We start from the raw sequence: 27,254 nt of genomic DNA on the forward strand, positions 1-27,254 counted from the left end.
GAGGACTGGAAAGTGACTGGCCTTTCAATCACTCCTGGACTGTCTGTTCCAATTAGCTACCAGTTCCATGGCCTTATATAACTTCCAAGCTTCCATTTCCTTTTCTTTAAAAAGGGGGATAATTCTACCTTTTTATGAAGATTAAATAGATGGTGAGTGAATAGTCTGGCACATAGTGGACACTTGCTTTATTTCCTTTTATACTTAAAGACAACTGGAGGACATAAGCCCTAACAAAATCTTTTACACTGATTAAACCCTCAAACAGCTGTGCCTGTCATGAGACACTGATTTTCCCCCTACTCTCTCTTAGTAATATCTCTTAGTATCTGAGACTCCTCCAGCATGAGGTTGGCAGGACTCCTCATGCCTAACCACAACAATTGACTGTCTTCTCACCCCTCACCAAGATTTCTTCCATGGTAAACCTTCTTTCCTTACTCTCTCTTACTATTTTCAATGTCAGTATGATCTTAAACCTTATGTGTATTAGGTCTGTCTCATATCCTATGTATAATACCGTGAATCTTTTTCTTTTTTTTTTTTTACTTGTCTAGGCTCTTGCTTTATCAGTCATTATTTCTCTTTTTGTTTTTAATTCCTCTCTCCCCACTGTTCTCTTCACTTAGAAATGTCTGTAGGCCTTTGAATCTTCCCTTTACTCTTCCTCTCTATGAACTACTCCATTTCTATCCTTCCTTTTTAGTATTTTCTTACTTCCTTAATATCCAACTGAATCCATTTTTTACTACCTAGCTTCTATCCCCATTTTTCTTTGAAATTATTCTTTCCAAACCAGTGACTTTTTTTTTTTTAATTTTTTTAACGTTTATTTATTTTTGAGACAGAGAGAGACAGAGCATGAATGGGGGAGGGACAGAGAGAGAGGGAGACACAGAATCAGAAGCAGGCTCCAGGCTCTGAGTCATTAGCCCAGAGCCCGACGCAGGGCTTAAACTCACGGACCGCGAGATCGTGACCTGAGCTGAAGTCGGACGCTTAACCGACTGAGCCACCCAGGTGCCCCAACCAGTGACTTTTTAATCCCTATAGTCAGTGGTCTTTTCTTAATTTCCTTTTTCCAAACTTCTGTAGAAATTGGTACTGATGACAACTTTTCCTCCTTCTGTCCCTCTCTCTCTTTCCTTTTCTTTTCAATATGAAATTTCCCAAACATTCTGAGAGAGACATTGGCAGAGTGAACATCATATACAAATTATCTGGATTTAACAACTAATATTTCATTATATTTGTTTCTTCTAATTTTTTGTTATTTAAATTTTTTAAATGTTTATTTTATTTTATTTTTTTTTTAATTTTTTTTCAACGTTTTTTATTTATTTTTGGGACAGAGAGAAACAGAGCATGAACGGGGGAGGGGCAGAGAGAGAGGGAGAAAGACTTAAATATGTTCTCTGAAAATTATTTTAAAACTTATCATCCAAAAAAATTATTCCTGCATTAACTCAATACCATTTTCACATTCAAAAATATTAATTATTCCTTAATATTTTGTAATTCCAATTCATATTTAAATTTCCCTGTGTATCCCCAAAATGGCTTTTATATCTGATTAATTCCAACCAGGATCTAATTAAGGATTATGATGCATTGCATTTGTTGTATTTCTTTTTTTTATTTTTTTTTTTTATTTTTTTTTCAACGTTTATTTATTTTTGGGACAGAGAGAGACAGAGCATGAACGGGGGAGGGGCAGAGAGAGAGGGAGACACAGAATCGGAAACAGGCTCCAGGCTCTGAGCCATCAGCCCAGAGCCTGACGCGGGGCTCGAACTCACGGACCGCAAGATCTTGACCTGGCTGAAGTCGGACGCTCAACTGACTACGCCACCCAGGCGCCCCAACATTTGTTGTATTTCTTAAGCCTCTTTTAACCTCTGCCTCTCCCATTCCCACCCCCCCCAATATATTGACTTATTGAAGAGGTAGGGTCAGTTGTGTTCCCTTATAATTCTGCTTCCTTGATATCTATTCATCTAATCCAGGGTTTCTCACCAATGGCACTGTTGACCTGGGGCCTGTCTTGGCATTGCAGAATGTTTAACAGCATCCCTGGACTCTATCCACTAGATGGCAGTAGTACCCCCTCCCATTAGTGACCACCAAAAATGTTTTCAGAAGTTGCTAAATGTCCCTTGAGGGGCCCTGGTTGAGGACCATTGGTCTAATCTCTTCCTTTTCTTCTTCTGCTAGGTTTTCTATTTCTATCAAATAAACTGCATTTATTTAAAAATTCATGTTCTCAGTTGTAAGTCAAAAAACCTGTGTAACTACCAGCTAGTGCCTCTGAATAGCCAAAAATAACCAGACCCAGAGGTGATATTATTTTTTCCAAACACAAAGAATCCTCTGAGTCGGTGGTTGACTCTACAGCTTCTTCCAGAATTAGAAGGTTGAAAAGAAACCTAAGATATCAGGGGTTCAGATTATGTCCTGTAATAAAAGGAAGTAAGTGGAGTCATACTTTTCTGTATACTTTTGGGGCACAAGAAAGATTGACCTGTTACTCCCTGTCTTCCAGCTCCAAGAACATCAAGAGGAGATTGAAGGGATGATGAATGCGCTCTTCAGGGGGGTCTTTGTGCATCGGTACAGGTGAGTGAATGAGCTCCTCTCGTTGAAACAGCTGGTCCTTGGTTATGGAATCTGTAAACGTAGCAAGGTGTCCCTCTGTTATAACCCTGGTAATTTGGTTAGTCCTAGTGCAAATGCAGCTGGAGCAAAAACTTTGACAACAGATGTTTTAAGTTAGTAAGGTTTAGTTCACCCCCAACTCCAGGGGCTCTTGTAGCTCTTTTGGGAGAGAAAATAAGAGAATAAGGCACTGTTGAGTATTATTCTGCTCCAGCTTTGCCTAAGATCTTCCCTTCCCCATCTTCCTGGAGCTGGAGACCTGAGAAGACCGCAGCAGAGAGACAAAAGGCAGGGCTTTTCTGAGCATTTGCAACTTGGCAGGCCTTTTCCTAGCGCAGCCTGCTGTTTCACTGGGCTAAAGGCAGGGGAGTTTTACACTGTTTAAAAGAACTGGTGGAATTAAGTTAAAAATAGCATCCATATTTTTTTCTCACTGTTACCTAGATTTCAACCTCTGCCTTTCCAGAACTCTTCAGCTGATTTAATATTTTCTTCAAGTGGACATTTGGCCAACAGTTAAACTGACTTCCGAAGTCAGTTTTAAAAGGGGCATGGAAAATAAGCTCAATTATTTTATGCAGTATTACCAAAAAAATGTTAATTTTTTATTTTTAAATATTTATTTGAGAGAGAGAGAGAGAGAGAGAGAGAGAGAGAGAGAGAGAGAATCCCAAGCAGGCTCTGTGCTGTCAGCACAGAGCCCATCATGGTGCTCAAACTCACGAACCATGAGATCATAATCTGAACCAAAATCAAGAGTCAGATGCTCAACCAAGCAAGCCACCCAGGTGCCCCTAGAAAATATTTATTGTTTATATATTTACATTGGGAGGGAGAAATGAAAGGCTTGGAGCATGTTGTTCAGTCAAGAAAGTAGATTCTTCTATGGCAGGGAGATGTCTGGGTGGATGGAAAGTGAATTTAGAGAAAGACGGTGATAGAGGTCAGTTTATCTCTCTGTGCCTAGGGACATCCTTCCTGAGATCCGTGCTATCTGCATTGAAGAGATTGGGTCTTGGATGCAAAGCTACAGCACATCTTTCCTCACTGACAGCTATTTGAAATATATTGGCTGGACCTTACATGATAAGGTCAGTGTTGAGTCAGCTTCTTTTCCTCTGTTACCCTCACCATCTTCCCTGTCTCAAGACACCACAGCTTTTCCTGGTCCTGCTGCTTAGGAGCTTCACTAGTGATCAGCCCATCAAGACAGTGAACCTCAAAACTCCGCAGTATTGGGGAGGGTAGGATGAGGTAGAAGAGAGAAAGATATATCCAGGAGATGAACACCTTAAAACCAGAGTAGAGAAAAACTTTCCCTAGAAAAAGGCAAGAAAGCTATTAATGGATTGGTGATACAGGTGCTAGGGTGGTGATAGCCAAAAGATCCTTTTCTTTTTTTTGATGTTTATTTATTTTTGAGAGAGAGACAGAGGGTGTGAGCAGGGGAGGGGCAGAGAGGGAGGAGAGAAAGAGAATCCCAAGCAGGCTCCACAATGCCAGTGCACAGCCCAACGCAGGTCTCGATCCCATGAACCATGAGATCATGACCTTAGCTGAAATCAAGAGTTGGACACTGAACCAACTCAGCCACCCGGGTGCCCCAAAGATCCTTTTCATTATGATTGCTAAATTCTGCTGTGATCTTTTCATTTTTTTATATAAGAAGACAGCTGTCTGTTGTCTCTGAGTCACCCCAAAGTCCTCAGCATAGAGGACACCAAAGCCCAGAAAGAGTAATCGGAGGGGCATGGAAGCCCAGTGGGGGTTGAGTAGAGGAATAGTTAGTCATATTCCATTTTCCTCAATAGCATCGAGAAGTCCGTCTGAAGTGTCTCAAGGCTCTAAAAGGGCTGTATGGCAGCCGGGATTTGACTGCCCGCCTGGAGCTCTTTACCAGCCGCTTTAAGGTAAAATTGGGACAGTATTCCTGTGCTTGGTTCTTTCTTTGGTTCCTGTTTTCCCCACCTCATCTTTCCATTCCTATTGCTCTTATGTGTCTACAGCTATCCCAGCCTCTGCCTACTCATTCTTTTTAGGAATCTCTCAAATTCTAAGAGAGCATAATGTTTTGGGATGGATACAATGAAGTACTGAGCAACGTTCTCTCTCCTTATAGGACCGGATGGTTTCCATGGTCATGGACCGAGAGTATGATGTGGCAGTGGAAGCTGTCAAGTTACTAATACTCATCCTTAAGTGAGTCCTGGGGAATGGGGAGGCACGCATCTCAGACTTCTACCTTTCCAGCATTAGGCAGGCCCTTCCAGAGTTCTGTCCCTCTGCTTGTCATAGGTTGACTCTTCTTTCTATAACAGGTTGAAAGACAGAGGTCATTCCTGAGTTGCAGGATCTCCAGGGGGGATATTTCTTATCTTCTCTAACTCTCCATACTCTTCTGTTTTCCACTCTTCATTTAAAAGTTCTTGGGCGCCTGGGTGGCTCTGTCGGTTAAGCGTCCTACTTCGGCTCAGGTCATGATCTCGCCGTTTGTGAGTTCGAGCCCTGCATCGGGCTCTGTGCTGACAGCTCGGAGCCTGGAGCCTGCTTTGGATTCTGTGTCTCCCCGTCTCTCAGCCCCTCCCCTGCTCATGCTCTGTCTCTCTCTGTCTCTTTGTGTTTCTAGCCCTAGTTGTGCTAGGGGACATCCTTCATATCCACCTTATTTTTCTCCTTTTCTCTTGGCAGGAACATGGAAGGGGTGCTGACAGATGCAGACTGTGAGGGCATCTACCCAGTTGTATACGCCTCTAACCGAGCCCTGGCCTCTGCTGCAGGGGAGTTTCTCTACTGGAAGTGAGTAGGGTCCTCTCATTTGTTCCTTTAACACCCTCCTGTGTTGTTTTTTCTCCTGCGTCTGCTGCTGCTCTTCCCAAGGACCACCCCGCATACCTGTTAAAGTCTCTCTTTTGTTGCTTTCCCCTTCTTAACTCCTTGAGGCTTTCCTTGGCTCTGCACCTCTTTTCCTCACACGTCTCCTTGGACTCTTTCTTTCTTTCATGGAGATTATTCCACTCCTCATTTGCTCCCAGGTGTGCCCTTCCCTGTGTTTGTTCTACCAGGCTCTTCTACCCTGAGTGTGAGACTAAAATGGTCAGTGGGAGAGAGCGACGCAGAAGTCCACGTGCCCAGAGAACTTTCTTCCACCTTCTGCTGTCCTTCTTTGTGGAAAGTGAGGTGACGTATGGGAAGGAACTATTTGGCTGTTGTGCATAAAGACCTGTGAGTAGAAAAGGATGGGACTGGCACTACAGGAAGGAGAGACATGGTTTGTCAGTAGCCACTTCCCAGAATTTTCTAACATAGCTTCAGTAACTTAACATGTACCTTCTTCCACAGCTCCATAACCATGCTGCTTATTTAGTAGACAGCCTGTGGGACTGTGCAGGGTCTCAGCTGAAGGACTGGGAGAGTCTGACAAGCCTGTTGCTGGAGAAGGACCAGAGTACGTGCCACATGGTAGCTGGAGGAGGGGACATTTCACCCATGAGGCATAGGTGTCCTGGGCAGTGGGGGAGTTGGGGTGACTTGGGAGATGGAGGGTGGCTAATTTGCTATTCTGGTTTTCATCCTCCTGCCAACCCAGACTTGGACGATGTGCAGGAGAGCACATTGATTGAGATCTTGGTGTCCAGTGTCCGGCAAGCTTCTGAAGGTCACCCACCTGTGGGGCGGATCACTGGGAGGAAGGTATGGTGTGAAGGGTGGGTGGGTTGGTTAGCAATAAAAGTCCAGACAGGTATGGTCTATCTTCACCCTCAAGCCTTGGGTTAGGGTGCCTCTTCTCTGCCCCTCAAGGAATTCCGTTTCTAGAAAAATAAATCTGAAGGAGGTGCCAAATGAATTATCTTTTCCTTCCTGGGCAGATGAGATTGTGGGGAGGAGGGATACACACGCACTCCCTATGGACCTAGTGTTTTTCCATATCTTTCCCTATACCCCCAAATGACTAATTCCAGGGCTTAACCCCGAAAGAACGTAAGATCCAAGCCGATGACAAGGTGAAGCTGACAGAGCACCTCATCCCCCTGCTACCCCAGCTCCTGGCCAAGGTAGAACTGCCCTACCATTCAGTACCTGGGAATGAGAGGTGAAAGGAAATGGCCCCCAGTGAGGACTGGGAGTAAGACTTAGCATACATTAGCTAGTAATTAGGTCTCCCTCTCAACCCCTACAGTTCTCAGCTGATGCGGAGAAGGTTGCTCCCTTGCTCCAGCTTCTTAACTACTTTGACCTCAACATCTACTGCACAAGGCGCTTGGAGAAGGTGAGTAGAGAGGAAGGTAAAGTTCCTACACCTTGCTGCTTTCTTGGTAGGACCAAAGGTTCTACTGCCAATATCTGGTTCTCAAGAACCCAGGTTCCAAAAAAATCAATAAGCCTTCCCTTCCATAGGCATCTTCCCCTTGAAAGTTAATGCTTTCAATTGTACTTCTCATCTCCCCCAACCCCACTCCCCTCCACAAGACTTGCCCCCTCTTTTCCTTGCCCAGAGCACTGTGTTCTCCCATCTCTTTTTCTGTCAGCACCTGGAGCTCTTCTTGCAGCAGCTCCAGGAGGTGGTGGTGAAGCACGCGGAACCCACGGTGCTTGAGGCAGGTGCTCATGCCCTCTATCTGCTCTGTAATCCTGAGTTCACGTTCTTTGGCCGGGTAGACTTTGCCCGCAGCCAGCTGGTGGATCTGCTGAGCGACCGCTTCCAGCAAGAACTTGAAGAGCTGCTGCAGGTAGGAACTGGGGCTGAAATATGGGAAGCCCCAAACTTGGGTCTGAGGGGCCGCTAGGTGGGGAATGTGGATCTATGCGTTATTGGGAAAATCTTGTTGTGGACCTTTTCTCTCCCTCAGTCGTCCTTCCTAGATGAGGATGAGGTGTACAGCCTGGCGGCCACTCTGAAGCGCCTGTCTGCCTTCTACAAGTGAGCAGCTCACCTCCCATTCCCTCTTCCTATTTCTACTGGTGTCTGTGGTGGTGATTCCTCTCATTCTGTTCCTGCATCATGTTTCCATCTCTTCCCCAAAGTGCTCACGACCTGACTCGCTGGGAGCTCTATGAGCCATGCTTCCGACTCCTCCGGAAGGCTGTGGACACAGGAGAAGTTCCTCACCAGGCAAGTAGATGAGTCAGAGATGTGGAGGCAGAGGGGAGTTTTTAAGGGCCCTATGTCCCAGGTGGCCGACTATCCCAGGCAGTTCCGGTCCCAGGGTTGCAGAGGAGACACGAGAGGAAGAGCATGTGCATATCTTTCCTTCAGTTCCACTCTAGAAGGTGAACTGTACTTTCCAGTGCCTGAAAACAGCCATCCTCTCTGGTTCCCGGGGAGTCAAGGATAATGTTGAGGGATTCTAGGAGACATCAGATAAATAAAGAAGAGGTGGCATTCCTGTCCAAGACAGAATGCTCTGAAGATTGTCCAGAATCAGATCTTTTCCCCCCAGAGAAGGAATCAGGTCTCTTCTAATCTCATTTTCTCTCTTCACTCCTTTGTGTGTGTTGCTTGTCTGTCTTTTCCTTTCTCTCTTCCTCCCTCTTTCCCTTTCTGCCCTTCACTCCTGACTCCCCCATTTTTGTACCATTTGGTTGTTACAGGTGATGCTGCCAGCCTTGACTCTTGTCTATTTTTCCATTCTCTGGACACTAACCCACCTTTCTGGATCAGGTGCTTCCCAGGTGAATATGGGTCTGAGTAGGGAGAGTGGGAATGGAGGAGCCGGTGTCTCCATTCCTCCTCCTCAAGCCACTGTCTCCACAGAAGCAGCTGTTGAGTTTGAAGGACAGGATGGTGGCATTCTGCGAACTCTGCCAGAGCTGCCTCTCAGATGTGGCTTCTGAGATCCAGGAGCAGGTTAGCATTTCCTCAGGTGGGACCAAGGAGGCATGTCACTTCTCATGGTCTGAGGAAGCCTTGTTCTAAGGAGAAATTAGCTGTGTAATTTCTGTCTTGTGAATATCCTGTCCTCTTTAAGCATTCTTTTTTCTCCCCCCCCCCCACCCCAACAGGCTTTTGTCTTATTAAGTGATCTACTTCTCATCTTCAGCCCTCAGATGATTGTAGGGGGTCGCGATTTTCTTAGACCCCTTGTCTTTTTGCCTGAAGCCACGCTCCAGTCTGAACTAGCCAGCTTCCTCATGGACCATGTCTTCATCCAGCCTGGAGAACTGGGCAGTGGTACAAGGACTCTATACCTGGGGCTCAGGAAGGGTCTGGGGCTTGGGCCTGCTTCAGGCATATAAGGGCAGGAGGCCTAGATCTGTGGTTCTGATCTTTCCATTCTGCTTTTGATGTGAGCCAGGTCATTCCCAGGAGGATCATTTACAGATAGAGCAGCTGCACCAGCGGCGCCGCCTCCTGGCTGGGTTCTGCAAGCTGCTGCTTTATGGGGTGCTGGAGATGGATGCAGCCTCAGATGTTTTCAAACACTACAACAAGGTACAGTGAGGCGTCAGGCTGAGTGAGCACGGCCACGACTTCAGATGCTGGAACACTGCAGGAAAGAACGTGGCGAGGATGACAGTACCAGGCTTGAAGAAAAGCAGGAGGAAAAAGGCAACAGGAGTTTAGAATAAGGGGACAAAGAGGAATTGGTAGTAAATGATTACAGAAAAAAAGCTGTTAGGAAATTCATTGGAGAGAAAGTAAGCTTATTCATCCTGTCCAGAATCTTTTTTTTTTTTTCTGTGAACCCAGTCTCTGTAAACTGGGATAATATAAGAAGAAAGAAAAAAAAGAATGGAAGATGTGTACCTCAGTTTCCTCAACTCACCATTGTATTGATTTCTGTTTGCTGTGAGCACTTCTTCCCCAAGAAATGGGCTCTGAGCAGAATTTCTTCCCATATTTATTTGCCTAAACTCTGAGGTCTTAGGGCTTGGACCTATTGGTCTAGTCTGAGTTGTTTTATACTTAGATCCATGTTTCCTGACTTAACTCACTTTAGGAAGGAGACATGATGAGAAATGTAAAGGAAGAAACAACAGAACCGGTCTTGCCCTGTGGCCAAACGATATCTTCTTCATTTCCTGTCCCTCAGTTCTACGGTGACTATGGTGACATTATCAAGGAAACATTAACTAGAGCAAGGCAGATTGACCGAAGTCATTGTTCCCGAATCCTGCTGCTGAGCCTCAAGCAGGTACTCCCTTCTGCCTGGAATACCTCTGACCTGTGATATCCTTCCCTGTAGCCCACAAATTCTCTGCTCACCCTCAGCCATTTAGAATGTGAGATCCTTAAGGAACTTTCTAGTTTATTTTGACTCTTAACTTTTACTTGACTGTCTTCTTCATAACTAGTAGGTCTGTAGAAACTATTAGGTGATGGGCAGTTTCCCCAACTTCATAGAAATTGAACTATCAGGACATAGGAGCACCAACAATAAAGTGATAAGAATACCTAATTTTTTTCTGCCCTGTTCTCTGTCAGTCTCTTCAGTTACTAGGGACATTTTTATTGTTACAGAGCAAGGGTGAAGTTTCTTTCTGTAGGGGTTCAGGAATAGGAACAGTGTCCTGGGAGGAAAGAAAGAGTAAAGGTAGCAGGTGGCATCCCAAGTCCTTTAGAATTTCTACGTGGAGAAAGGAATGCTGTACTTCTCTGTTTCCACTTTGTTCCTTCGTTTCCCAAATGTACCACGTCTCCTGGACACAGTTGTACACAGAACTGCTGCAAGAACAGGGGCCCCAAGGCCTGAATGAGCTTCCTGCCTTCAGTGAGATGAGGGACCTGGCCCGAAGGTTTGCCTTGAGCTTTGGGCCCCAGCAGCTACAGAACCGTGACCTTGTGGTCACGCTACACAAGTAAAGTACTGGTTAAAAGTCAGGGTACTTGATTGAAGAGGGGTGAGCCATAGGCTGTGTGCAGGGAGAGTGGGAGTGTGGTCTTGGAGGGAGGGATAAGCATGTTGAGGAGCAGCAGTCAGGTTGGCTGGTGGGTATTCTCTGGGAGACAGACTGGGAACAGGGGAAGGGTGCACTTGACAGGATGCTTCCCCGGGAGGAAAGTGAGGAGGGGCCATCTTCCTAAAATAATTCTGTTCAACCAAGGGAAGGCATCAAATTCTCCTTGTCTGAGTCTCCTCCAACTGGTTCCTCCGGTCAGCCCCCAAACCTAGCATTCCTGGAGCTCCTTGCCGAGTTTTCCCCCCGACTCTTCCATCAGGACAAGCAGCTGCTGTAAGTTAGTGGGTAATGGATAAAGATGAGGATTAGGGAGTAGTTGAGGGCCTAGCAGACAAGTCAGCCTCTTCATCTCACCCCTTCCTTAGACTGTCCTACCTGGAAAAGTGTCTGCAGCGTGTCTCCCAGGCACCTGATTGTCCCTGGGGTCCAGTCACCACCTACTGCCACTCCCTCAGCCCTGTAGAGAACACAGTGGAGGCCAACCCTCAGGGCTATCCCCGCTCTAAGAAGAGGCGCACTGAAGGTAAGTGTGTGTGGATATCAGGGTAGTGAGCACTACTTCCTTCCTCCATAGCCAATACCTAGATATAGGGTCTTTTGCCTTCTTCACACTTTTGTCTTTAGTGAAATAAAAAACATTTCACTGAGTATCTGCTATCAGTAAGGGGTACTCATTTTCTTCAGAGTTTATCTAGGCAGCTAAAAATAGCAAACCTCTGTGAAAAATCAAATAGCGACTGATGATAAGACCAAAGATGAAAATAAGAAATCTGTACATTTAGGGGGCCCATCCTTGCATCTAGTATTCTATTATTTTCTAAATGTTAAAGATTTTCACACAATCTTTATGATTTTTTTTACTCTCAGATCATTACTTGTCTTCTAATGCTTTTTCTTTAATCTTCTTTTTTTTAATTCTTATTTATTATCTTTGTGAGAGTGTGCACACACACACATGTGAAGCGTGGGAGGGGCAGAGAGAGAGGCCAATTGTCAGCGGAGAGCTCAGTGCGGGGCTTGAACTCACAAACCTCGAGATCATAACCTGAGCTGAAGTCGGATGCTTAGCTGACTGAGCCACCCAGATGCCCTTCTTTAATTTTCTTTTTAAATATAATTTCATTTTAGGTGAAAAATATCCTAGAAATCACAAGCTTGACGTGTTCACACGTATGTGTTTTCTAGTGAACAATTGAAAATCTTGGTTCTCCCCACCCCACCCCCCAGGCAGTATCACTTATCTACTTTCTGTCTTTGGTTCTGCCTACTCTAGACATTCATATAAGTGAAATCATACCATATGTGGCCTTATGTGACTGCCTTTATTCACTTAGCATAATGTTTTTAAGGTTCATCCATGTTTTAGATATATCAGTACCTCATACCTTTTTATGGCCAAATAATATTCTATCGTATGGCTGTGCCACATTTTATTTATCCCTGTACTAGTTGATTGCCATCTGAGTGGTTTTCATTTTTTTTTTTTAATTGAAGTAGAGTTTACATACATTACATTAGTTTCAGGTGTACAATGTAGCTGATTCTATAACTCTGTATAACTTGATAGGTTATGTTGTGCTCCCCCTAAGTATAGCTGCCATCGGTCACCATACCACTGACTGTGTTCCCTGTGCTGTACCTTTCATCCCGTGACTTACTCATTTCATGACTGGGAAGCCTATGCCTCACTTGCCTTCATCCATTTTGCCCATCCTCCCACCCCTCTGCCAACCACCAGTTCTCTGTATTTATGGGTCTGTTTCCACTTTTTTAGTTCATTTGTTTTGTTTTTTAGATTTCACATATGAGTAAAATCATATCATATTTGTCTGATATTTCTTGGCATGATACTGTCTAGGCCCATCCATTGTCCACAAAGCCCTTAAATGAGGGCTGAGTGATATTTCATTGTGTATGTCTACTGTATATTCTTTATCCATTATCTGTTGTGTATCCTTTGAAACACAAAAGTTCCTAATTTTGATGAAATCCAGATTATTTGGTTTTTTTTGTTGTTGTTTGTGCTTTGGTGTCATAGCTTGAGAAATCATTGTCTAATCCAAGATCATGAAGATTTTTTAGAAGATGGTTTTCTTCTAAAAGTTTTCTAGTCTTAGTTCTTTCTGCCATCCATTTGAGTTAATTTTTGTATACGGTGTGAGGTAGAATGTAACTCTTTAAAATGTCTCTAGGTATACTACTTAAAAGTATTTTTTTATACCACTAGGAAACTCTGTTTTAATCATTTAGCTAATATCTGTTAAGGACCTATCGTGTGCAGGACACTGTGCTAGGTGTTTTAGAGGCTGTGAAGGATCCTCAAGCAGCTTACCATCTAATAGAGAAAATACATTTATAGAAAATCTAAATTATGAACCATCACCAGTAAATGATAACTTCCTGAGGGTTTTGAGAATTGACAGATTGAGGGGCTCCTGGGTGGCTCAGTTGGTTAGAGGTCTGACTCTTAGCTTCGGGTTAGATCATGATCTCACAGTTCATAAGATCAAGCCCTGCATTGGGCTGGGCACTGACAGCATGGAACCTGCTTGGGATTTCTCTCTCCCTCTCTTTCTGCCCCTCCCCAGCTTGCGGTCTCTCTCTCTTTCTCAAAATAAATAAACATTAAAAATTTAAAAAAAATTGACAGATTGAATGCTTTAGAATTCCAGGAAAGAAGGTATCACTTTGAGTTTAGTTGATCTAAAGCCTAGGAAGGCTTCACCAGGAAGATGGAGTTTAAGCTGGAGCTTGAAAAATGGACAAGATTGATGTAAGCTAAACAGAGGAAAAACGAATATCATGAGCTACCAGAGTAGCACAAACAAAACATAGGAAGGTATGTATTAGCTGAGTATGCAGATGTTTAGGCTGGTTTGCCTAAAACAGAGGGTTTGTAAAGGTAGGAGAAAACTGAAAAGACTGGTTCCATTGTCCACTCAACAGATATTTACTGAGCACTATGTGCTGGGAATATAGCAGTGAACAAAAAAAGACAAGTCTCTTTTCTTTAGAGTGTGTGTGTGCTGTGGTGGAAAAGCAGGGAAGAGGACAGGGAAGCCTTGGTGAGGTGGGAATCGCAGTCTCTTCTCTTATTGCTGGGGGAAGGCTGGCAGAGCTTGTGAGTGTTGGGCCAGGACTGCGAGGAAGGAAGGGGTGCACAATGTCTGTAGAAGAGCATACAAGAAGGGGCGCCAGTGCACAGGGCCATGATGGCATATGCCTGTCATGTTCTGGGAAGAGCCAAGAAGGCCAATGGCCAAATGGAGAGTATGTAGGGTATAAGACCAAAGAGATTGGAGGAACCCAGAGCATATGAGGCAGAGTAAAGACTCTGGCTTTTACTCAACAGTGAAATGGGAAAACATTACAGCATTTGAACCGGAGAGTGACAGGATCTGCCTTGTTTTTTAAAGGATCCCTCTGGCTGCTGTGTGAGAATGGACTGTAGAGGGGCAAGGGTAGAAGCAAAGGAACCAGTAAGGAGGCTGTTGAGTGGGTAGACTGGGGGAAGGGATGGAGGTGGTGAGAAGTGGACAGATCCTGGATATACTTCTAAGGTATCACCCATAGGATTTCCTGACAAACTGGCTGTGGGATGTAAGATGAGAATTGAGGGTGAATTTGGCCTAAAAAAAAAAAAAAAGATTTTGGTCTAACAACTAGGTAGGATGGAGTTGATACCAACAGAAATGGGGAAGGTAGTGAATGAGTAGATTAGGGCTTGAGTATTAGCCATGTTGCTACAGGTGGAAGTGTAAAACAGACAGCTGGAGATAGGAGTCTGGAGTTAAGGGTAGAGGCAAAAGCTTGAGATACATTTGGGAGTTGGTATTTGAAATGTCAACTTGCAAGGCTAAGGAAGCCAGTGAAGATGGTGGGCAGGAGATGCTGAAAGGCTGAGCCCTTGGGCATCACACTGTGACTAGGTTGGGGAGTTGAGGAGGGGCCCGTGTGGTCCTCCCCGAGGGCACAAAATCATGCGTGTGGCTCTCACTGGCTTTCTCTAGTTCTCTGCTTAGATCAGTAGCAGCTCACTTTCCAGTTCTGGAAACTTGGGGCTGTGAACATTTACAGTGGACGAGTATTAATATCCCTTTGAAAGTACTATCGCCTGGGTTTTCTGAGATAACCTTGGATTCTTTCTGGTCCTCTACCTTTCTCAGGTCTCTGCAGAAGAGACTTTAACATTGTGAGCCCGAGGTCCTCCATTTCTTCATGTCAGAAGCATGCTGACAATGCAGCCACCTCCTGCTTTCCTGGCCTTTAGAAAATCCAGTCTCCCATTTGTCTTTTCTTGCCAGCCCTCCTGCTTCCACCCTAGCAGCTTCAGAGCTCAGGAACTCTGTTACCATTTTAAGATTTTTTTTTTTTTTTCATACAAATGTTGAGGGGTGCCTGGGTGGCTCTGTAGGTTTAGTGTCTGACCCTTGATTTCGGCTCAGGTCTTGATCTCATGGTTGTGAGTTCAGGCCCCACAATGGGCTCCATGCTGGGTATACCTACAATGAATGAATGAATGAATGAATGAATGAATGAATGAATGAAGTGATTGAGTAAGTGAATGAGTAAGTGAATAAATAAGTTTTAAAAAAAATCTTGAATGAATGAACAGGACCTCACACATCTTCATTGATTGAGACCTTGCAATCTTAAGGAATCTTATTCTCTCTCACATTCGTGTTCATGTTACTGTTTATCTGTGATTGATATATGTCTATCACATATCAGATATATGTCTATTTTTTTTCTATTTTCTGAGGTGTGTCGTTTTCCTTGAACAAGTCCTAGATACTGTTTTGTAAGCCTTTACTTTTTAGTATGTCGGGTTATGCTTAATTTTTAGTCATAACCTAATGAGGCCATATAAGTTTTCCATTCTCTTCTTTCTTAACTTTCCTGAACCAAAATCTGGTCAGGTCTTGAAAATGTAGAAGATGGCCCGTGGCAGTACCTGGTCTGCAGTGAATATGTGCCTCTGTTGCCTTGCAGGCCCCTCCAGGCAGCAGAGAGAGGATATCTCTTCATCCCAGGAGGAAAGCCTCCAGCTGAACAGCATCCCACCCACACCCACCCTCACCTCTACAGCCATCAAGAGGAGGCAGCCTCTGGGGGGGTTGGAAGAGATGGAAGAAGGCAGCCCAGAACCGGAGCTTGTCCAAAGGTAAGGGCTGAGGAGAGCAGTTGGGTGTCCGATCTTGGTGTTTGCCATCTTCCTCCTGCCATTTCTGTTCTCTTGTTCCATGCTGTGGCACTCCATCATCATTCTCGGGTTCTTCTCCAGGCTTTTACCATTTTCTTAGCTTTAGATTTTCTTTCTCCCTATGAGCTTTTCTCCCCTGTAACATTGCCCACCTTACCCTTTTTACCCTTCACTTTTATCCCCATCACTGATCCTGCTTTATTACCAGCAGCCAGCCCCTTTCAGGCAACCAGAGGTCAAGATTGTCGAGTCCACAGCATTTCCGGACTCTACTCAACCGTTCCGGTCCTGGTCTGGGCAACCGGCTGACCAGGTGAGCTGCTCTTTGCTTTTCATCCTCACTTCACACTAGGCACCTGCTGTGAGGGATTCTCCCCTAAGCTGGTGTTTCTGTGCCCATACTTTTTGGGCTTGTTTACATCACAGACCTCTTCCTTCCAGGGGTACGTGTGTCCTTAGCTCATAGAACTGATAGAAGTCAGCTGCTCTGTTTGAAGCAGCAGTGGGAGCCTGGAGCTCGCTCCACATCTGCCCATCCCACTCTCCTGGGTGCCTCCCAGATACTCTCAGGGGTCCTTAAATAGCAGTGTGAAAGCCTCTACTCTTTGCCACTGCTCTCAGACTCAGCCTTATGGAAGAGGATGAAGAAGAGATCCAGAGTGAGTTAAGTGAAGAATGGCAAGATACAGACAAGGTGAGTGGACCCAACATTCCCTTTTCTTGCTACAACCAGAGGGCTTTTTGAAAGTCCTCCAAGAATCACAGAGTAAAGAAGGAAGACCTGTAAGGTGCTTTGTACTTTTCCTGGACTTCTATTAAGGAGGGGAGGGAAAACAAATTCAAAATACCAAAAAGGGCTTGGATAACACTCCCCCTCCCAATGTCCAAATAAGTATTTTTCCTCTGAGTCTAAGGGTTGAAAGCAGTGCCAGAGCTGGAGAAGGAAGGCGGCTCACTTTCCCCAGTTCTCCCCTCACTCCCTTTCCTACCCGGCCGCCAGGCCAGCAGGAGCACATGGAAGCTGTGAGGTGATGTGGGTCTGCTGCACCACCACTCTGTCAAGTTAGTTCCTCTTAACCCCTCAGCCTCTTCATCTTTCAAATGGAGTTTTCCCTCAAACTACAAAGTGAAGGCACCTTATAAACTGAAAAGGGTTACGTGTCTGCTGCTGATATTCTCCTCCCTTCTCTGCTCTTTGCAGAGGGAGGAAGGGAGGAATAGTGCAAGGGAATGGAGGTTTTGTGCTCAGAAGGAAAAAAACAATGACTTCTTCAACAGAGACTAGAAAACAAGGCCTCTATTAACATAGTGTTTCCTAAAGTCCCCTCAGAAAAAAATGCCATTTTCTGGTTCTAAACTGAATGAATTTAAGGGACTCAATTGGCAGCCAGGAGAGGCCTGGGACTCTGGGAACTTTCTAGGTCTGAACTTTCTGCCCACCATCCCTTTGCTAGTCTCTCCTCCCTGGCTGCTGCAGGCACCCACCTGGGAAAGGGACCTTGGTTATTGTCTGCCCATGTGACGGGTGAGAAGGGCCAGTCTGACTGTCACCTGCTCTCTCTAGCACTCTTCCTCTAGTGAGCACGGGCTGGATCTCTTAGATTCCACAGAGATGAACCTTGAGGTGAGTGTCCCCAAAAATACTGTGGACAGCAGGTTAAGAGGACTTTGTGTCCTTGGGAGGTGCTGGCAGGTAACCTGTGTGCTATGGAGTAGGTGGAAATAGAGGCAGTAGCCCAAGGCCTGGCCTCTCTGCTGCTTCTGGAACCTTAGGAGTAGCTGTGGGGGGAGGGCAGGAGGAGAAGTAAACTGTCATGTGGAGGACCTTGCAGTCATCTCCTTGCCCTTTGGGCTGTTCTGTCTCTGTGTTTTCCTTTCATCTTTCCCATTACAGGATCTCTGACATGACTCTGTGTCCCTCCCCGTCTCCACTCCCCATCTCAACTTGGAAAAGGCAAACAGGAGAACAGAGCAGAAGGAAGCACTACTCCCAGGCTCCACTGTGGTCTCTGAGGGGAAGGAGAGGTGGGCTGTGCCTTTCTAACCTGACCTTTCTCTGATGATGTTGGGATGGAGAAGCCTTAAGCCCCCAGTCCTTCTTACTGCTCCCTGGCTCTGTCCCTCTGTATTGAGAAGAGTGCCTTTTTCCTGCCACGTTTGGAGTGGGTGGGGGCTTCACCTCAGTATTGGAGAGGCACTGCCTCCTCGTGTTGAGTGGGAAGAGCCCAATAGTTTCCTGTATTTTTGAGCATCTTTCCCAGCCTCTTTTGTATCCTTGTGATTAGCTCAATAAACTTGTTTGAATCAGCTGGTTCCCAGGGTGTGGCTTGAGATTGTTAAACTGATGGAAGTCAGGTTCTTTGCTAGTGTCTCAAGCGGCTCTCCTTCGCCCTATGGCCCAGTGTACAGACACACACCAGCCCTGCACGCGCCCCCAGGTGCCTTTGTGTACTGGCTCTCAAGGATGTAATGCTTTGTAACTGGGAGACGTGGTAGGGCAGAGGAGCTAGGAAGGCACTGGCTGCCTTTCAGTGGTTTATGTAGTGAGGACTATTCAGACTGAGGAGAGAGGGAAGAATCCTGATTGCCAGAGGGTGACCTATCTCACTACACTGAGAACAGGCCATACGCCTTGGCACCCTTCAGCCAAGGATTCTTTGCAGGGGGAGTTTCATGACTTCATCCCAGAGACACCTGTTATAATTTGAAATTGTGTAGACTCTCAGTTTCTGAGTTAGGAAGAAATTTAGAAGTTATTCTAAATGTCCAACCCCCAAATCCAAGATTTTGACACTGTCTTCTCCTTTATCCTTGCCTTCCCCAGCCAGTTCTTAGCCAAATCCTCTCAAGTCATTCTGCAAAATATCTCTGATCTGTTTCCTCTCTCACTGCCACCGTCAGTTCTCACTTAGGCCGCCTCTGGACACCTGCTTCCTTGAAATTCTAACTTTTTTGTTCTTGTTCTGCTTCTTGGAAGAGCACAGCACCTCTGTTCTCTCTTTCCCCCTGACAAGCACCCAAATATGTGAAGAGACTCTTGTCACTTTCTTCTTTGACTAAGTCCACCTCCTCCTCCCTTCTCCAGCACCCTCTCTCCCAGATAGAAGCTAGAAATTGGGTTCAGGAGTCTCTGTTTGGAAAGGCAGCTGCCAGTGCTGGGCAGGGCAGCTGACCCATTCAGAGATGTTTAACCTGTATTCAGGGGGAACAGCTCCAGGGAGAGGAGCCTTTCCTATGGGATTTGGGAACAGAGTAGGAAAACCAATGTGAAGACATGGAGGTCACTAAGAATCCAGGAGGGGAAAGATTCCCAAGTTATTTAAATACCAGCCACGCTAAGGCTACTTCACAAGATCAAAAGACTTGGCAGTTCTGCAGATGTAGAGATCTGTACACATCCAGATAGCCCAGCATGGGCAGTTGAGCCCCAACCTCAGAATACATGTGAGTTTTATATCCTGCTCCCCAAATTCTTTGACACTCTTTATTGAGAGGGTGGGTCTAGGTCCTCTCTCCTGGAATATGAGCTCTGTGATTGCTTGGTTAATAGAATATAGTGGAAATGATGCTGTGCCAGTTTCTGAACCCAAAATTAACTAGCAGCTCCCAACCTCCTGTTTCTTGACATGTTTGCTCTTGGAACCCAATTACCATGCTGTGAGACAGCCCCCAAGCAGCCACATGGAAAGGCCATGTTTTAGGCGTCCTGCCTAGCTGAAGTCCCAGCCTACATCCAGTATCAACCACCAGATGTGCTTCAGATGTGAATCAGATGATTGTAACACCCATCTTTTGAATCTTCCAGCTGAGGCTCCAGGCCTCATCTTTTCTCAGCCTTTTCCAAATTCCTGCCCCATAGAATCCATGGACACGATAAAATGTTTACACCAAGTTGGGGTGGTTTGTTACATAGCACTAGTAACTAAAACAGAACCTTAGGGTCCTAAGACTCCAAAAGTTAGGGCACATTTATCAGTTAAAAAATTATGTAAACATTTACCACTTGTTTTATTACACACTTTAGAAATGTATGGCATGGGGTGCCTAGGTGGCTCAGTTGGTTAAGTGTCTGACTTCAGCTCAGGTCATGATCTCCCGGTTTGTGGGTTCGAGCCCCGTGTTGGGCTCTGTACTGACAGCTCGGAGCCTGGAGCCTGCTTCAGATTCTGTATCTCCCTCTCTCTCTTTGCCCCTCCCCGACTCATGCTCTGTCTCTCTGTCTCTCTAATATAATAAATAAACATTAAAAAAATTTTAGAAATGTATGGTGAGTTAATAACAAAATAAATTTTTATTTAGCAGTACAAAATACCTTTTTGCTCTAAAAAAGCAAAGTAATTTTTTTTTTAGAGAGTGTAAGCTGGGAGGGGTACAGAGAGAGAGAGAGAGAGAAAGGGAGGGAGAATCTTAAGCAGGCTACATGCTTAGCACAGAGCCCGATGCGGGGCTTGATCCCACGACCCTGGGATCATGACCTGAGCCAAAATCAAGAGTCGGATGCTCAACTGACACTGATGTAGCCACCCAGGCGCCCCGAGAAAAATTTTTAAATGGTTTAATGTTTTCTGAGGTTCTTCTTGAAAGATCAGTTTATTTTGATAATTGTCTTTTATGGTCTACATAATTGAAAGGGGTACTTCTCAAAACCTTGTGAATCCAAATGGAATAGGTGCTGCTTTGACTGCATTTACTACTTTTTTAAATAGATGAGCCAACACCCACTGAAAGTTTTCATTTGGAAGACTTATAAACAGGTCAGAAGATGCTCTCCAAGTACAATAACAGTGTTCTTAGAGGGGATACACATTGTTCAGGACCACAAAACCACAGCATCGTATAGCATGTAAACTACAGTCCAACAACAATTGTGGGTTTCCCACTCTTACCTTAGGATGATGATCTTCTTAAGAGATGAACCGTGACATTTGGATCCTGGCGAGAGGATACTTCATTGTATTTTGGGGCGCCTGTAGCTCAGTCTGTTAAGCATCTGACTTGATTTTGGCTCAGGTCATGATTTCGAAGTTCATGAGATCAAGTCCTGCATCGGGCTCTGTTCTGACATCGCGGAGACTGCATGGGATTCTCTGTCTCTCCCTCTCAGCCCCTCCCTGCTTGCATGCACACACGTGTGCTCTCTTGCTCTCACTCACAAACTAAACTATAATAAAATAATTAAAAAATTACTTCATTGTATTTTTATCTTAAAAAAAATGAAAAATGTTAATCTTTTGTCCTGCATGACAGCAATGGATATTTTGTGTAGCAGCTGAGGTGCAAACATGGCACCTTAAAAACCACAGCTTTGAAGGATGTCATGCCAGTGAGCCCCTTGCCAACAGAAGTGGGGCTGTGGGCTTCAGAGCAGCAGCGCCAAGTGGTCAGGCCCTGGCCAGGCCGGAACCAGAGCTGAGGCCAGCTGGGGCAAGAGAGGTGGAGGCCTCTGCACAGGCTGACCTTACCTGGGTTGACAAGTGACACCAAACAGTGCTTTCCAGGGGACTGGCACTACTGTGCATTGCCTGTTAGCTTACTATTGAATAATTGCTTTTGAATTATTTTAAGTAACCTTCAATCAAGCCTCTTTAACTCTTGTTGTGGCCATAAGCTCTGCAAGAAGGTGAATTGTTTGGTGTTCTCTCCTAAATTGTGAAGAGATTTTTTTCCAGGTTACTGAGAAGAGTCTTCAGCTAATAGGTAAGTCATTCTGTGTTCTGAATTCCAGGCACACTGGGATGTTACAAGAAAAAAGAGAGTCTGTGCTTGGAAGGCATGAGAGGATAAGGTGGCAGGATGGTGGAAGGTTTATTTTCACACACATTTTGAAGTCTTCCTTGAGCTCTGTAGTTCCTTCCCCGGGGTTGGGTGGATCACAGGATCTGGAAAGTCTCCCTTGAGCACAGATTCCCTGAGAGCCCTGGGTGTTGAGTTGGGATAGCCAGAGAAATAGCACTGAAGAGGGGGGAGTGTCAGGTAGGAACAGAGAACTAGAAGGGTTGCCAACCTGCCAGATTAAGCCCAGGACACTAGAGAAGCCATCTGGGTGGCAAAGGAGCCTAGAATCCTGGGTGAAACTTGAAGGAAAATATATATAAGTTAATTCAGTAGGTGAGAGCAGCAAAGGAATCGAGTGGGGTAGCAGCAGCTGAAAAAGCCTCTCCTGTCGGCACTGAAGCGGCTCATGTCAGGGGGTGGGGGGCAGCCCAGCCTAGGAACTAAGCACAGGTTCTCCGCTGATGGGGCAGAGGACTGCTGGATTTTGACAAAAACCTTGTAATTAAAAATTTTTAAATGTGTGTGGGAGAGGCAGCTCAGCATGGTTGTTAATAGTGTGGGTTCTGAAGCTAAAATTTTTGTCAAATCCTGGCTTCAGAACCCACATATTAACAACTATGCTAAGCTGCTCTCCCACAGTGAGAGCCTTGTGACCCTGGGCAAGTTCCTTCCTCATAAGGTCATTGTAAGTATGGAGCTAAAATGTTTGACTTGTTCAGAACAAATTTAGCACAGAGTGTACACTCAGATATTACCTTTCATATTTATATTACTTTGATAGGGAAACAAAAATGGCCTTTTCACAACATTTAAAATATTTGTAAAATAAAATAAATGGATCAGGTATGAGTCTCAATCTACAAACTCAGGTGGGGAACTCATAAACTCATAAAAGGATGGTCGCCAACATATGCTGAAGGCCTGAGCCAGGCACGAGCAGAGTGCTGCATGCCATGAAGCAGAGTATGATCCCTGTTGGGATGTTACTGCTTTGGGAGTTGAGGTTGCTTTGAGCTTGCAGAGCTATGAAATTGTGGCACCAGTTCAACCCTCATGGGCCTAATTCTAGAGACTGATGACAAGAGATCATCAGGACTTGAAGTGTGTGTGGCTGCAGGGATTTCACTAAGAAATGTCAGAGCTGGGGGCGCCTAGGTGGCTCAGTTGGTTAAGCATCTGACTCCAACTCAGATCATGACTCCCGGTTTGTGGGTTTGAGCCCCACATTGGGCTCTGTGCTGACAGCTCGGAGCCTGGAGCCTACTTCAGATTTTGTGTCTCCGTCTCTCTCTCTGCCCCTCCCCCACTTGTGCGCACGCGCTCTCTCTCTCTCTCTCTCTCTCTCTCTCTCAAAATAAAATAACATAAAAACATTTTTTTAAATGTCAGAGCTGGAGGTAGCCATTACCTGTGTCATCTAATGTGTACCTCTGGGCCAGAAAGGGAAGAGGCCCAACAATGCAGGCTTGGTGCTGCAGAGCTTTTGGTTGGTAAGTTCAATGACCTTTTGTGTCTCTGAAGCTGAAAATTCTGGAGACTGTTCAGGAGTAACCAAGAAAGTTCTGAGGGCAAGGGTCATCACATCAAAAGCATTCTAATAATTAGGACTGTGCAGTATTGAAACAGGAATAAGCAAATGAATCAACAGATTAGCAAAGAGAATCCAGAAGTAGATCATCTGTAAGAATTTATGATCAAGATGGCATTTCAAAACAGCAAGAGACCTTGAGGATGTTGGCTCTCCACCTAAAAGGTTATACTTTTTACACCATCCCCAAATTAAAATTCTTCAGGGGCAAAAAAGAAACTCTTCCATAGTGTTAGGGATAAAAACAAAATTTACAATGTTATTTTTATAATTTGATCTTCCTAAGCAATGTACAAAATCCAGAAATGATAAAATATTGACAGTCGTAACCTCCTGAAGATTAAAATGGGGAAGGACATGGGAATAAGTGGGATAGGGAAAGACAACTTTGATGTTTTCTATTCAGTGTTGTTTTAATTGTCTACAATGAGAACTTACCGAGGGGACCATGTGGCTTATGAGACTTAAAAAAAAGATGGAGAAGGTTGGTGAGTAGTTGTACCATTGCTTTTCTCCCATCAATCACCAAGTATCAAGCTCCCCGTCTGCTTGACCCTCTAAAAGCTATACCTTCTTCCAGGGCTCAGAGTCCATCTGTGAGCACTGGCCCAGGGGCAGCCACCACCCAGGCCCAGCCTCTGTGCAGCAGTTGTCCAAGAAGGAAATGTTCCCTTGGGGGCAGCCTCCTGGAGGCGGTGGGATTTGAGCAGGGCCTTGCAAAGTGGGGAGGATCTCGGTGCGAGAGGGGCTACCAGGCTAGGGAGGCTGAGGCTGGTATGTGCCCCCCTGCTCTGCACCCACACTGGGCTGGGTTACCACACCGGTCAGCTGTGCACAGGTCTCCTACCCTGTCGCGGAACAGCAGCGGAGGAAGTGGCGAGAGCAGGTCTGAGTCAGGTGTGGAGCCAGAGAGGAGGTCAAAGGGTCCAGAGGATGCTCACTGGGCTGAGAGCGGTGAAGTGATTGGCCTGGAGGCCCTGCTTCTCTCAGTGTGGTGGGATGACAGTTTGCCCAAGGGACCAACTGGTTTTTGGCTTGCTGTCCTGCTTGAGTGAAGCACAGCCATGGGTACAGGGAAAACCTTACTGCTGTTGCTTTAAGTCTCCCAAGGCAGAGGGTGCATTGCCCTGCATTCACGAAGCTGAGGCAGACAGAGAAGGAAATGGGGCAGGGCTGCAGAGCCCAGCTGCTCCCCGGGCTCGTTCACACATGAAAACTTCCTGTGATGAGAACGGAAACACAGGTGCTGTCCCTACCACAGCAGCTCCCATAGCTGGGGCTGGAGGGGAGCCATGGACAGGCCCCGCGCCCTGGTCCTGCTCTTGGCGCTGCTGACACTCTGCATCACTGCTGGTGAGTTGGGGACTGGAGAGAAGCAGAAGATGGGGCAGGGTGGAGACCCAGCCCTGGGGCCCTCCTATGCCTGTATCCCACAGGGACCCCTGAAGTGTGGGTGCAAGTTCAGATGGAGGCCACCAAGTCCCCGTCCTTCACTGTCCGCTGTGGATTCCTGGGATCTGGTTCTGTCTCCCTGGTGACTGTGAGCTCTGGGGGGCCCGACGGTGCCGGAGGGACTAGACTGGCTGTTTTGCACCCAGAATTTGGCATCCAGTATTGGCCCCCCGCCTGCCAGGTCCACTGGGAAACAAAAACCAGCATCTCCCTCACCTTGGAAGAAGGGTCTGAGGGGATAAGCCCCAATCCCAACACCACCTTCTGCTGCAAATTTGTTTCCTTTCCTGAAGGCTCCCAGGAGGCCTGTGGGAACCTCTTCCTCAGCACAGACCAAGGTGGGGCCAATGAGAGGGGCCAGGGAGGGCAGGGAGGGACCCCAGGGCACTGGCTGCCCATCTGGTACACCTCTCTCTCTATACACAGGGCTCCCTGCCCCTACTCCATCCCCCATACTGCGGGCTGACCTGGCTGGGATCTTGGGGGTCTCAGGGGTCCTCATCTTTGGCTGTGTCTACCTTCTCTACCTGCTGCATCGGCAGAGGCACTGGTGAGACCCAACCCCTGCTGGGCCCAGTCCAAACTCCCACACCAGCGGGCTAGCCACATACTTTGCTTCTAACCCTCCTCACTTTCCCAGGTCTGTCATGAAGCTTCAGCCACCCTTCACCAGCCCCCAGACACAGACGCGAGCAAGGGTGAGGACTGGGGGATTGCTTGTGAGTGGGGAACAGAGTGGGCTGGTACTGGGGGGCTATGAGGTAGGGCCTAACTCAGGCCTCCTTCCCCATCGTCCCAGCAGGTGGCCAGCCAAGCCTCCCTGGCCTCTCTCCACATCCCGTACACTACTGTCAACACCAACCGTTACCGCCTCGCCACTCTAGACACGGTTCTTCAGCCCCGGCCACTGTCCCCATGGGCAGTGTTCCCCGCCCACACGGCATGCCAACCTCGGCCTCCTGCCCCCTGGGTGCCCCTGCCAGCCTCTGCACGCAGCAGTTTCATCTCCATTGAGAATGGACTTTATGCTCAGGCGAGAGAACGGCCTCTCCCAGTTGGCCCCAACCTTGTCCATTTCCCTGACCCTGTGGGGCACAGAGCCATGGAGGAGCACTTAGGAGTTCGATGAGAGGGACCCCAAGTACGCTTGGGCTCCCTCTCTTCTCAGGCCTCTGGGATCCCCTTCTGTTGTGCACCTGTGTCCTGGGTGCCCATCATCTTTGCACATCTTATCTTATTCTCCGGCCTGCATAAGTGTCTCTAACATAAAGCTGGTCAAGGCCCACTCGCCACGGATGTGGTCAGCACGTGTGCACGTGTGGGTACGTGTGGGCACACATGTATCTATGCGAGGTGACAAAATTCCATCCCAGGTTGTTTCCTGTTTTCAAGTCCCCAGCCATCACAGGTGATGTTGATAACTAAGTCAAAAAAAAAAAGTGGTTTCTGACTGGGGCCTTGGCTGGACCTTTTCTTCTTTAGGGGTTAAGAGGTTAGAGGCAGTTTCAACCCCTGGGAGGCAGGAGCCAGGTTAGACTTGGACAGGGATGGGGCCTCAGCATAGGAGACTTCTCCCCTGCTCACCCTCCACTCTGGACCAGGGGGGTTCCTGGCCCTGTAGACCTTGCTGAGTGGCACCGGGGACTGGGAAGGTGAGATTGGGGGGTCTATACTCCCATCTTGCCATGTCCTAGGACAGCAGCAAGGGCTTCTGGGGCTTCAACCCAAGAAAAGCCCCTGTAGCCTGCCCCAGCATGCCTATGTCGGGCTCCCTGAGATGTTCTGGTGGGGGGGGGGGGGGGGGCTTGATGCCTTCCTTCCACAGAATTGATATTCAGAGGCAGGAGGATCACCTCAGATCTGCCCACAGTAGCTTCCTCTGGCTCCTCTCTTATTACTAGGGCACCAGCACTACTCCCCACTGGGTACTCAGGGGGCAGGTAGAGGCGGGTCAACACAGGGACTGAACACACACTCCCCTACCCACTCATCTTCCCATCCGGGAATCAGCCTCCTGCGGTAAACAGGCCCAGCCACCAGGGCCTCATCACACCTTTGCCATGTGAGAACACGGAAGAGCTCTACAAGCTGCAAGGCTCTACAGGAGTGTGAAAGATTCTGGGTGGCAGTGACAGGATGATCCTGGAGCGAGGCTCAGGCCGCACCCCCAACCAGGATGGATACTAGCCTGGGAGAGGAGACACCTGCACTAGGTCCTTTACTTGGTTCTGCTTGTGGGAAATCCCAGGCAGTGCTACCTGCCAAGCCAGGAACCACCCCCTCTGCCTGGTTCAGGAAGAGCCTGCCCAGAGCCTGTGTCCAACCACAGAACCTTCCAGAAACCCAGTTTACTATTCTAGGTATGCTCTGGTGTGGCTTTGCCAGGGGACCCAGCCCCACCCAGCCACTACCTCTATGAAGCATTGGGGAGAGGGTGGGGCAGGTAGGGTGAGGGGGTGGTTAAGGGGTCATAGGGCCTGCCTTCCTCAGCCTGTGATCATCTTCCTCCTCTGAGGAGACCTCAGCATTGGCCTAATCAGCTCAGTGGTCCCTGCAGGGCTGGGGGCTCAAGGGAGAGGAGAGGGTGCCACAGAGGTCCCGGAGGCCGCTCAGGGAGATGTTAGGGAGGGAGTAGATCTGGGCCCAGCTGCCTTAGGACCATGTCAGGGGCAGGGGTGTGGG

General features: G+C 46.9%; 2 protein-coding genes across 13 annotated transcripts in view; both read left to right on the plus strand.

Annotated features, from left to right (window-relative positions):
• The window catches only part of STAG3 (STAG3 cohesin complex component), a 31,402-nt gene extending 10,626 nt beyond the window's left edge, over positions 1-20,776 (plus strand). For 4 of the 10 annotated variants that reach the window (XM_040455932.1, XM_040455933.1, XM_040455939.1 and 1 more), the window contains 25 exons: positions 2,543-2,616; positions 3,623-3,746; positions 4,467-4,565; positions 4,775-4,854; positions 5,344-5,451; positions 5,718-5,832; positions 5,995-6,100; positions 6,242-6,345; positions 6,615-6,707; positions 6,833-6,922; positions 7,182-7,382; positions 7,503-7,573; positions 7,678-7,765; positions 8,245-8,325; positions 8,408-8,500; positions 8,656-8,824; positions 8,949-9,085; positions 9,687-9,788; positions 10,304-10,452; positions 10,699-10,827; positions 10,920-11,077; positions 15,547-15,718; positions 15,966-16,070; positions 16,379-16,451; positions 17,322-18,071. In XM_040455932.1, the coding sequence (XP_040311866.1) occupies positions 2,543-2,616; positions 3,623-3,746; positions 4,467-4,565; positions 4,775-4,854; positions 5,344-5,451; positions 5,718-5,832; positions 5,995-6,100; positions 6,242-6,345; positions 6,615-6,707; positions 6,833-6,922; positions 7,182-7,382; positions 7,503-7,573; positions 7,678-7,765; positions 8,245-8,325; positions 8,408-8,500; positions 8,656-8,824; positions 8,949-9,085; positions 9,687-9,788; positions 10,304-10,452; positions 10,699-10,827; positions 10,920-11,077; positions 15,547-15,718; positions 15,966-16,070; positions 16,379-16,451; positions 17,322-17,483 (2,883 nt within the window). In that variant the 3' untranslated portion in view covers positions 17,484-18,071. Of the gene's footprint in view, positions 1-2,542; positions 2,617-3,622; positions 3,747-4,466; positions 4,566-4,774; positions 4,855-5,343; positions 5,452-5,717; positions 5,833-5,994; positions 6,101-6,241; positions 6,346-6,614; positions 6,708-6,832; positions 6,923-7,181; positions 7,383-7,502; positions 7,574-7,677; positions 7,766-8,244; positions 8,326-8,407; positions 8,501-8,655; positions 8,825-8,948; positions 9,086-9,686; positions 9,789-10,303; positions 10,453-10,698; positions 10,828-10,919; positions 11,078-15,546; positions 15,719-15,965; positions 16,071-16,378; positions 16,452-17,321; positions 18,072-20,648 lie in introns of those variants that run through there. The other 6 variants (XR_005784828.1, XM_040455936.1, XM_040455938.1 and 3 more) reach the window with 6 other exon arrangements.
• A 3,013-nt stretch (positions 20,777-23,789) lies between these two features.
• PVRIG (PVR related immunoglobulin domain containing) lies at positions 23,790-26,027 on the plus strand. Of its 3 annotated transcripts, none has more exons than XM_040455964.1 (5): positions 23,790-24,473; positions 24,557-24,910; positions 24,999-25,122; positions 25,213-25,270; positions 25,372-26,027. In XM_040455964.1, the coding sequence occupies exons 1-5, from the start codon at positions 24,413-24,415 to the stop codon at positions 25,699-25,701; spliced, it is 927 nt and encodes a 308-aa protein (XP_040311898.1). In that variant the 5' UTR covers positions 23,790-24,412; the 3' UTR covers positions 25,702-26,027. The 3 variants fall into 3 exon arrangements, with proteins under 3 accessions (XP_040311898.1, XP_040311900.1, XP_040311899.1); XM_040455966.1 differs by having other exon boundaries at positions 23,792-24,473; positions 24,719-24,910; XM_040455965.1 differs by having other exon boundaries at positions 23,797-24,473; positions 25,375-26,027.
• Positions 26,028-27,254: the final 1,227 nt, after the last annotated feature.

This window comes from Herpailurus yagouaroundi, unplaced genomic scaffold (genome assembly GCF_014898765.1).
Source record: "Herpailurus yagouaroundi ecotype Mexico unplaced genomic scaffold, PumYag 216, whole genome shotgun sequence".
NCBI classification, from domain to species: Eukaryota; Metazoa; Chordata; class Mammalia; order Carnivora; family Felidae; genus Herpailurus; species Herpailurus yagouaroundi.